The 10,700-nt window shown below is 39.8% G+C and overlaps 1 protein-coding gene and 1 long non-coding RNA gene across 2 annotated transcripts; one reads left to right on the top strand and one right to left on the bottom strand.

Moving 5' to 3' along the window:
* The first annotated feature begins 984 nt into the window (after nucleotides 1–984).
* LOC117255411 (lysine-specific histone demethylase 2-like) lies at nucleotides 985–2,304 on the top strand. The gene is made up of 3 exons (XM_033624297.2): nucleotides 985–1,239; nucleotides 1,334–1,486; nucleotides 1,607–2,304. Exons 1-3 carry the CDS (start codon nucleotides 1,219–1,221, stop codon nucleotides 1,688–1,690), a joined length of 258 nt encoding a protein of 85 aa, XP_033480188.1. The 5' UTR covers nucleotides 985–1,218; the 3' UTR covers nucleotides 1,691–2,304.
* A 963-nt stretch (nucleotides 2,305–3,267) lies between these two features.
* On the bottom strand, nucleotides 3,268–10,415 carry LOC117251013 (uncharacterized). Its single transcript, XR_004501180.2, has 3 exons — nucleotides 10,262–10,415; nucleotides 9,995–10,069; nucleotides 3,268–4,587 (listed from the first exon to the last, which is right to left on the bottom strand). It is a non-coding gene; the product is annotated as an uncharacterized LOC117251013 (long non-coding RNA).
* Nucleotides 10,416–10,700: the final 285 nt, after the last annotated feature.

Consider the following 10,700-nt stretch of genomic DNA (forward strand, 5'->3'; position numbering starts at 1 on the left):
AATACTGATGTATCTCCATTGCCTAAGTTAGCCAATGTAGCCATTATTGAGAAGTTTTGCTTCATAGATATAGTTATTTTATAGATTTCTGGTAAGCTCGGGTCAGACAGAAAGGACGAAATGAGTTACGGCAGTCAGGCACGCACATGCACGCCTGCAATACATTCTAAATACGACCTTTATGACAATACGCATTGGGGCTCTAGGGAAATGCAGTTTTCTTTCTGGAAAAGCACTTCCACTTTCATCCATAGGTGCCGCTAGCATCAACAAAACCAAAAACCTCCTTGTGTCAGCTTTAAGCGCTACAGACTTTCATCATGCCGAATAGTGAAACTTAATCAATCTAGAAGCTCATATCACATGCTGATCCATTTTGAGGTTGTGGCTGACTATGTCCTCAATAGTGATACTTGGGTTTAAGTGGTTAAATACCTACTTTTTCATTTTACAAAGGTGGCTACGGTCACAGAAAAGCACGTGAACTTTGTTAATCAGAAAATAAAGGTATGTTTGTTTGTATGATGTTTTATGTAGAGAGGACCACAACGGAAATAGATTCTAGGGCATTATTGTGGGGTTTTTTGTCCTTGATGTTTGTGTCTTGAAATACTAATGCACACTTTATATTCTTGTTTTTTCCTTATACACTCAATCAATCAAGGTTGCCCTGGCTGCACAGACTTTAAGTCACTCTGTGGCAGTGGCACTCCGCACCTTGAGGGACCTGGGCTATGCAGAGTTTCAACACTGTGAGGCTACTGCCAAATTCATTGAGGTAATAGACTTGCATCATTGACCAAAATCATTTTCTGTTCTTGTGGTTAGCATTGACTTGCGATGCGCTGCTCTCTAAGGAAGGACAAGTTTCAGAACCAAGACACTCCTCTGGGAGGTAACCATAACCGTCCTTTTCCTTACAGATGCCTTCCTTGCTTCATCCAACAGAGAATACAGTACATGTGCACATACTGTAAGGAAAATAAGGATACTGTGCTACAGTATGTTTAATTTTCATTGAAAACATTTCCCTCCCTCAGAAAAGGTCCAGGAGGTCTACAAGAACTTCCTTCAGGAGTCTGGTATCCAGTTCAGTGAGTTGAAGGAGGTGCTTCAGTTTCACCTCAGCAACCTGGAGTACGCTTGTGGAAGCACACTGGACCAGGTCTGAAGCTGAGCAGATTCTCTTGTCATAGTCAATCTAGGCCCTTGGGAGATATGGAACTCTTCAAGGAGCAGGTAAGAAAGAAAGAATCATACACCTGTTTATTTGTGCACTATTAAAATAACAAGATTTTCTTTATGCTGATTTTGCCTCCATTTTCTTCAATAGGAGGTCCCTGAGCTGGTGAAGTACTTTGTCACATGCTGGAGAAAGACTTGTGGTCTCAGAATGTCCTACAGCTTTGTGAAGACAGGAGGCAGTGGGGAAGCTTATGACATCATTGCTGAAGATGTTCTGGGAAAAGTGTTCTTTGCTGGGGAGGTGAGGGTTTCTAATCATTTAGCCTACTACATGTATCAGTTAGTTCCTCATGTTTGAGAGAATGTAAATAAGAATTGGGCATTTAGCTTGATAACATTTGCTGTGTTTGTCCGTTTCCAGGCAACCCACAGGCACTTCCCGCAGACTGTAGCAGGAGTCATTCTGAGTGGGGTCCAGGAGGCCAGTAAAATCGCTGCTTTGTAACTCCTTCCCAGACATGGACCTGTCTTGTCACCTACCTGCCTGAGGACATTGGGGATGAATAGATTTGAAGCAACTGGTCTTCATTTCAAAACGGTCGTCTCCACTCTTGAGAGAAGTGTTTCACCTTGAGTACTGGACCTTGTGTTGAGCAGCAGTAGCCGATGCGGTCTATACGTGGAATGGTTGTAGGTTTCAGTGGCAAAGTATACAATGAACACCTCACTGGTTCAAGAGCCAGCTAATGTATCAAAATCTATAAAATTAGGGTTCACTGCACTGCTGGTATAGTTGTTTCCAAAACAAAGAACTAGTGAATTGATGTCATTGTTGTAACTGAGTAGTGTATTCGTTATTTTGTTAGGAATGTGGTGGGTGGTGCATCTTATGGTAATGGTTCTGTAATGTATATGAGCACTTCACTGTCACAGATATTTGAGATAATGTTCAAATCAATACTTTTGTAGTAGCACTTTTCATTTATAATGAGTAGATGAACTTGGGACAGGACAGGTTTCAGATGGGATTGATAATGCTTTAAAATACCAAATAGGAATAGTATGATGGACACTAAAGGGACATAATTCACTTCAGAAACTGTTGGGTTGGAGAAATGTTTCGGCGGCTGTAAGGACTCTGCCTTTTCAGTTCCTGTTAGTGTTTTATGACTTGTAAATAAATGGCTGAGCTGTTGCTAGCCAGACTTATTTTCCTGCCTCAATCAAATCTCTTCTGTCCTCTCCTGTTGAATGACATCCTGTGGACAACTGAAAGATTATGTCCTACAAAGCTGCAGGAAATATGGGCCATAAAAATACAAACCAATTTTCATTCTAGCCATTAGACTCTTTCTAGGTTACACACAACACACACATATTTGTTGGCCACATTGATGGCATATGTTTGTGTCACTTATGCTTTAAAACCCACTATAAACCCTTACCCTCCTGTCAGATGTTTGTCAGATTATTTATCATGTATGTAATAAAATAAACTGACACCGTCCGTCGGATTTGAACCCGAGCCACTTCAGTAAAGGTAAGCTCTTTTGGTCAATCCCTTGAACTGTCAGTCAAGTTTGAACACCATTTAATAACTTTGATACATATTCATTTTCAATTAGAGACACTCAAAAGGGGAGTTGAGAACTTGATTGAAATGTTGAAGCAACAAAAATATGTATTTGACAACAAAAAGTTCAATTACTTGAGATCCTCTCCTAGCTCAACTTAATAGAGTGTGCCAGGGCTGACGTCAAAATCTGGAAGTTTAGCATCGCGCTGGTTCCCGGAAGAGAAAGTGAATGTGATTTTTGCATTGCGTTTTGGATTATGTCTGAAAATGAGCTCTGTGGCTAACACAAGTTTATGATACTTACAGGTTTTGTTCAGCGAGATAATCTTCACATATGAACACCTTTCATACCGCATTTGAAGCTTAAATGCGATCGCCAGAAGTAAAAAACTAACATTAGGCTTTAACAGACTACATGACTACTCCACAGTCACATGACTCACCGCCACTAAGCTTTTAACTGATTTTGGCCGCTTTATTTTAAAAACATTGTTTAATGGGGAAATCAGACTGTTTAAGCTAAATAAGAAGCTGTAATGGCGGACTGCCAGCACTCTCGCCTGTTCGGGGGTGATGACGTTTAATGTCCCTGACAGGATTTGTAGTCGTATTGAGCAACTTGTTAGCAACCGCCTTTTTTACGACATGTAAAAGCTTCAAAATTCACAAGTAGGGTATTTACTGACGTGTTTTATGTTGTAGAACAAAACCTGAAACTCGCTTAAGCTTTTGTTAACCACAGACCTTATTTGAGGCATTTTACCAAAATCCCATTCAAAAAACGTACTGACTTTTAGACGAGAGAACCGGAAGTGCGAAAAGCGCTAACGGAGTTCCAGGTTTACTGGCACACTCTATTGTGAAAAAAAAATCATTTTATAGCTACTAGTCCATATCCATTGAGTGTGCATGTCTCTACGACATATGGGGCCCATTTCGGAATTTCAATCTTTAGGTTATATATTATATATATATATATGTACATATACATATATACATATATATATATACATTAAGGTTATGCTATTGTGCCCTCCTTTGGCCTACTGGCGTAATATTTCTTCATTGGCATCCTGCCATTACCCTCTGCCACTGTGCCAAATCACCATGGCCATAACACACTGAAGGACCTGAATCCCCGACACAAAATGGCGGCCATGTAGGCACGTCACTTCAATGGGCAGCTACGTTGGACGATTCATCTAGTGTTTTTTAGATATGGTTTATGGTTTCAGTTCAATTCAATTTTATTTATAAAGCCCAATATCACAAATCACAATTTGCCTCACAGGGCTTTACAGCATACGACATCCCTCTGTCCTTTGGACCCTCACAGCGGATAAGGAAAAACTCCCCAAAAAAACCCTTTAACAGGGAAAAAAACGGTAGAAACCTCAGGAAGAGCAACTGAGGAGGGATCCCTCTTCCAGGACAGACAGACGTGCAATAGATGTCGTACAGAACAGATCAGCATAATAAATTAACAGTAATCCGCATGACAATGAGACAGAGAGAGAGAGAGAGAGAGAGAGAGAGAGAGAGAGATGCAGGTAATGACAGTAGGTTACAACAACATTATTGAAAGTAATAATATTATAGTTCTGGCTACTGTGGTACAATATGTTGAACGTATGTATTAATATCTGGTAGTATACATGTGTGACAATAGTCATATGTGTATAATAACAGTAGAAGTATGACTAATGATAACAGCAGCAGCAGGAGGCATCTGGCAGGACCACAGCAGCAGCACAACCACACACGTCACGCTGTCCAGGCACCGCTCCAATATGAGTTAATCTGAGAGACAGTGGAGCACAAAGGCTCTGGAGAAGAAGCCGAGTTAGTGACATCCAGAATGGCCGAGTTAGCAAGATGCAGTAATAGAATACGAGAGAGAGAGAGAGAGAGAGAGAGAGAGAGAGAGAGAGAAGGAGAGAAGGTGCCCTAACTATAAGCTTTATCAAAGAGGAAAGTCTTAAGTCTAGTCTTAAATGTGGAGACGGTGTCTGCCTCCCAGACGGTAACAGGAAGATGATTCCACAGGAGAGGAGCCTGATAGCTGAAGGCTCTAGCTCCTGATCTACTTTTGGAGACTTTAGGGACCACGAGTAACCCTGTGTTCTCAGAGCGCAGTGTTCTGGTGGGGTAATATGGCACTATGAGCTCTCTAAGATATGACGGAGCTTGATCATTTAGAGCTTTATAAGTTAACAGTAGGATTTTAAATTCAATTCTGGATTTTACAGGGAGCCAGTGCAGAGAAGCTAAAACAGGAGAAATATGATTTCTGTTGTTTCTTAGTTCCTGTTAGTATACGTGCTGCTGCATTCTGAATTAGCTGGAGAGTTTTTAAGGACTTACTAGAGCTACCTGATAATAGAGAGTTACAGTAATCCAGCCTAGAGGTAACAAAAGCGTGGACCAATTTTTCTGCATCTTTTCGGGTCAGGATAGGCCGAATTTTCGCAATATTACGCAGATGAAAAAATGCAGTCCGTGAGGTTTGTTTTAAATGAGAATTAAAAGACAAATCTTGATCAAATATTACTCCGAGGTTTCTTACGGTAGTGTTAGAGGCCAGAGCAATGCCATCTAGAGAAACTATGTCATCAGATAAAGAGTCTCTGAGTTGTTTGGGGCCAAGAACAATAACTTCAGTTTTGTCTGAATTTAACATAAGGAAATTGGTGCTCATCCAAGTTTCTTTCTTTAAGGCAGTTATGGAGTTTAGTTAATTGATTACTTTCTTCTGGCTTCATCGATAAATACAACTGAGTATCATCCGCATAACAATGGAAATTTATAGAGTGATTTCTAATGATGTTACCTAAAGGAAGCATATATAGAGTAAATAGGATTGGTCCGAGCACAGAACCTTGCGGAACTCCAAAACAAACTTTGGTACGTAAGGATGATTCATTATGAACGTCAACAAACTGAAAACGATCAGATAAATAAGATTTAAACCAGCTTAGTGCAGAACCTTTTAGGCCAATTAAGTGATCCAGTCTCTGCAGTAGAATTTGATGGTCAATTGTGTCAAACGCCGCACTAAGATCTAATAAAACAAGTACAGAGACGAGTCCTTTGTCTGAAGCAATCAGAAGGTCATTTGTAATTTTAACTAGTGCTGTCTCAGTGCTATGATGCACTCTAAATCCTGACTGAAATTCCTCAAATAAATTATTATCATGGAGAAAATCACACAGCTGGTCTGCGACTACTTTCTCAAGGATCTTTGACATAAAGGGAAGATTAGATATTGGTCTATAGTTGGCTAACACCTCTGGATCCAGGGTGGGCTTTTTTAGTAGAGGTTTAATTACAGCTACCTTAAAAGACTGTGGTACATAGCCTGTTAATAAGGATATATTGATCATATCTAATATATGAGTGTTAACTAAAGGAAAGACCTCCTTAAGTAGCCTAGTTGGGATGGGGTCTAAGAGACACGTTGATGATTTAGATGAAGAAATCACTGCTGTCAATTCTTGAAGAGAAATTGGGGAGAAGCAATCTAAATATATATTAGGTTTTACAGCTGTGTTTGAGGTTAGATATGTACTATCTGAGGACAGGAGATCATGAATTTTGCTTCTAATAGTTAGAATTTTGTCATTAAAAAAGCTCATAAAATCATTACTGCTAAGGGCTAAAGCAATACAAGGCTCAATAGAGCTCTGACTCTCAGTCAGCCTGGCTACAGTGCTGAAAAGAAACCTGGGGTTGTTCTTATTGTCTTCTATTAACGCTGAGTAATAGTTTGCTCTGGCATTGCGGAGGCCCCTCTTATAAGTTTTGAGACTGTGTCCAGATTAAACGAGATTCTTCCAGTTTGGTCAATCGCCAATTCCTTTCAAATTTTCGCAATATTTGTTTTAACTTACGGGTTTGAGAGTTATACCAAGGAGCGAACTTTCTTTGCTTTTTTAACTTCTTTTTAAGAGGAGCTACAGAGTCAAGTGTTGTTCGCAGCGAGCCTACGGCGCTATCGACAAAATGATCAAAGTCGGTATAGGAAACCTCTGTTACTGAGGGACTTGGTATTGAATTTAATGATGGAGTAATCTTTTCCTTAAATTTTGCGACAGCACTATCTGATAAACATCTAGTATAGTAACTGTTGCTGAGTGGCGTGTAATCGAGTAAAAAGAAATCAAAAGTAATCAGATAATGATCCGATAGCGAGGGATTCTGTGGAAAGACTTTTAGGTTATCAATTTCAATTCCATACGTCAGAACTAGATCGAGGGTATGGTTAAAACAATGAGTGGGTTCATGTACAACCTGACTGAAGCCAATGGAGTCTAATAATGAGATAAACGCGGTAGCCAGGGAGTCATTATCAACGTCGACATGAATGTTAAAATCGCCTACAATAATAACTTTATCTGATTTAAGAACTAAACTGGATAAAAACTCTGAGAATTCAGATACAAATTCAGAATACGGGCCAGGAGCACGGTACACTATAACAAATAAAAGTGGCTGCGAGGTTTTCCAGGTCGGATGTAAAAGACTAAGAACAAGGCTTTCAAATGAATTATAATCTAGTTTAGGTTTAAATAGTGAAAACCAAGAAAGCTTTTGTGATTTTTATTTTCTTTGTGTCGACTTTAAATTAAGTGTTTTTTACACTGACAGAATTACTCTTCATTTAAATGGAGTCTGGTGGGTTTGGCGATGGGGATTTTGGGGCTGTTTCTAATTAAACAAAAAAAGGTCTGTCTCTGTAGGATTTTTTCCATGAGTTGTCAGACACTGAGAGTAAAAAGCTGAGCTTGTCAGTGGCAAAAACAAGCACTTTTAGTTGACTTACATTGACAGTGCACATTTAACCCGACTGGTTACAGTGCAGCCTGTTTTGAAGCTTGTGGCTGCAGCAGTCTCACTTAATACTAAACCAGTTTAAAAAAAGAAAAATGTTGTTCCCATGAGTAACTGAAACGTGGGAAAACAGGATCCAGATTGAAAACTACCTTTGACACATTTGAGCCCTTTGGCTTAAATGAACAAGTGAATTTGTCATGTTTTCTTTAATGTGTTTCGCATGATGGATGCAGTAGGCTACTTGTGATGTCCTATTTTGCATTTTTACTTCTGCGGTGGTGTGTCATACAACATGCTAACGTTATTAGCACAAGCCTATGGCATTTTACATTGTATTGATTAGCCTAGCGGCCGGCAATCTTTCCCTCTTCTCATATGAAACCTGGATAAATCCCGAAGTATAAATCACTGAAGGATAAATCCCTGAAGGATAAATCACACACAAGACTTAAAATGCTATTTTAGTGGAGGCTTTACTGTCTTCACAATTTATTGTTTCTTATCTGTGAACTAAAAGTAAATACAAGCTCTGTTTCCCTTGAGGGAAAGAGTGTCAGTATACAGCGACAGACCAGAGGTCTGCGTCGATGCAACGCGTAGTTACAATTCTGGGGAGGTGCACGGAGGGCTGAAAATTAACTTTTTGGCTCACCGACCAAGGGGACTGGTAGATGAAAAAATCCACCAGCCAAGCATATTTTTTACCAGCCAAAATCACTAATTGCCTTTTTCTGTCACATATACATTTGTTTCAGTACTTTTCATTGAGATAATACAGTATTATGTTGAATACAAACTTAAAGGAGAGGCCAGAGTGAAATTTGAAGCAAAATTAGTTAAATATTATCAAGTTTTTAGCTCAAAATTCCATTTGCACTTTGTACTTCAAACATAACAATAATACACAGTAACATAGCAGGCTATGTGACACTTGCTGCATTCATGGTCATGGATGTGTTCCAGGTTCGGGTCCATGTCATTGGTCCGACAGCCCATTGGTTCGACATCCCATTAGTCCAACTGTCCGCAGTGCTGAACGGCTCACGGCGGGTGTGTGGTGCGCCGCGACCGGCTCTGGGTCAGCTGGGAAAGGCTTGAGGCGAAGCAGGCTCACGGCTTATGTGTTTGTCACTTTCTTTTTCATTTTAACCCACACCATGATCTTTTCCTGACCCTAACCAAGTGGTTTTTGTGCCTAAACCTAACCAGATCTTAACCACAGGGCATCATGATGATTTCGGAACGGACTTTGGAACAATGGGTTTAATATGGTCGGACCAATGGGCTGTCGGACCAATGGGCAGTTCCCCCAGGTTCATCGTTTTGTTATTGTTACTGATGACAAACGAGTTGTTACGTTTTATTTCTTTAGCATACTGCCAACATACATTACAGCTCATTACTGCACCCTCAGCATCATAATGTAGTCAGCCTCTTGAAACGCTGTTATCACCGAACCTCCATTTCTCACAAAACATTCTTTTTTTTCTGTAACGTTACAGCTTCAGCTTCGTCCTCGTCTGTGTTTTTTCATTTTGTCGGTGGTTTACTTACACCTGGTAAATGTCGTGACATGACGCCCGCTGTGATAGCTTGCTTGCTACTAACAGCAGACCATAGATCTAGGCACGCGATATGTCTACGTGCGCGCGCGTCCTCCGAGTAGGCCTACAGGTTCCTTGATGCAGCGGGGAGCAATTTAAGTGCAACACACAACAAACAGAGCACCACTCTGCTATTAGCCACCTTGGTACAAACATTTACCTGCCAATGTGGCGGATAGCCTTCCGAGATTTAGTCACCAAATGGAAAATCTACCCGCATTTGGCGCTTGGCGGGTGTTAATTTTCAGCCCTGGGTGCACGTCAGGCTACATTGTAGGCTCCAAGTCGCCGTGGACCCTACAGTTTTTATTGTAAAATCCCAAAATGGAAAATTCTCTTAAAATTAATGAAAGACTTAAAAAATACTTAAATATACATTAACTTTTCAATCAAAATAAATTAAGATCATCATCCCAAAATTATGAAAACAGCACATATATGCTAACAAGAAAATAAAGTTGAAATGGAAATTCAGTCTAAATGAAAGCATCTTGCCTGTAACTTTAATACAGGCTGAGTTAGGCTTCTTAATGTTTCCAACTGTCCAGCATCCAGTACACACAGTTGTAGGCTGTTTTTGTTTCATAATAATCATTATGTGGAAAAACAATTTGTTTGAATTTCTGTCATTAAACAAAAAATTTTTTAATGACAGAAATTCAAACAAATTATTTTTGAATTTCTGTCATTAAAAAATATTTTGTTTTCTTTTTTGTAATGGTAAAAAACGAGCAAGAGAGAGAGATAAATTCCCACAGACTCCCTGCCATGATGCTAACTGGCATGTGTTGCTCACCTTCTTCATTGGGACTGGGAGGGGTAAAGTTACGGGGAGACAGGGCTGCTGCTTCTGACTCATCTGTTGTTGAGTCTGGTAAAAGGAGCAGGGACAACTGATTTAATATGAGTATCTTGCTAAACATTTACCTGCACTGATTAAATGTAGGTTAAAAAGGTGTGAAATATAGGCTAACACTAGTCTGTAGCTAACGTTAGCTTATTTCACTATGGATATTAAGCTAACAGGTTAATCTCTACCACTCACAGACTATAGGCTACCCACCTTTCTTGGAGAAAAACTGGCTCACATATTGACACCCTTTCTTTTGCCTCTCCTGTCTCTCCTTTCTCTCTTTCCTTTTGTGAGAATTGGATTTTCTTTCAGTACTAGGTAGCATGATAACTGTAGCGTTCTACTGTAGCATGCAACTGCTGACTGCTACTAGGCACCGTCACCATCAGTGTGCTAAGGCAGGACCAAACCATTTCATGCAGATACAGGGGGGTGGTCAGTCAATGTGTTTACTTTTTGGTCAGTGGGGATATTTAACTTTTACTGCCAAAAACAAGTTAAAACAAAGAGATCATTAATTTTATTACGATATTTGAAAAAAAAAGTCTTATTGTGGATGGTTTAATAATTTTATATTACTTTTTTTTAACCTATTTTTGAGGCCCCTGTCAGTCAGGGGCCCTTGGAATTGTCCTAATTTTCCCCACCA

This window comes from Epinephelus lanceolatus, chromosome 2 (genome assembly GCF_041903045.1).
Source record: "Epinephelus lanceolatus isolate andai-2023 chromosome 2, ASM4190304v1, whole genome shotgun sequence".
Classification (NCBI taxonomy): Eukaryota; Metazoa; Chordata; class Actinopteri; order Perciformes; family Serranidae; genus Epinephelus; species Epinephelus lanceolatus.

Excerpts from the sequence above, each read along its gene's own strand:
- LOC117255411 (XM_033624297.2), top strand. The coding sequence starts at position 1,219 with ATGGAACTCTTCAAGGAGCAG. Across the intron at positions 1,240-1,333 it reads TGGAACTCTTCAAGGAGCAG|GAGGTCCCTGAGCTGGTGAA; the intron begins GTAAGAAAGAAA and ends TTTCTTCAATAG. Across the intron at positions 1,487-1,606 it reads AAGTGTTCTTTGCTGGGGAG|GCAACCCACAGGCACTTCCC; the intron begins GTGAGGGTTTCT and ends GTCCGTTTCCAG.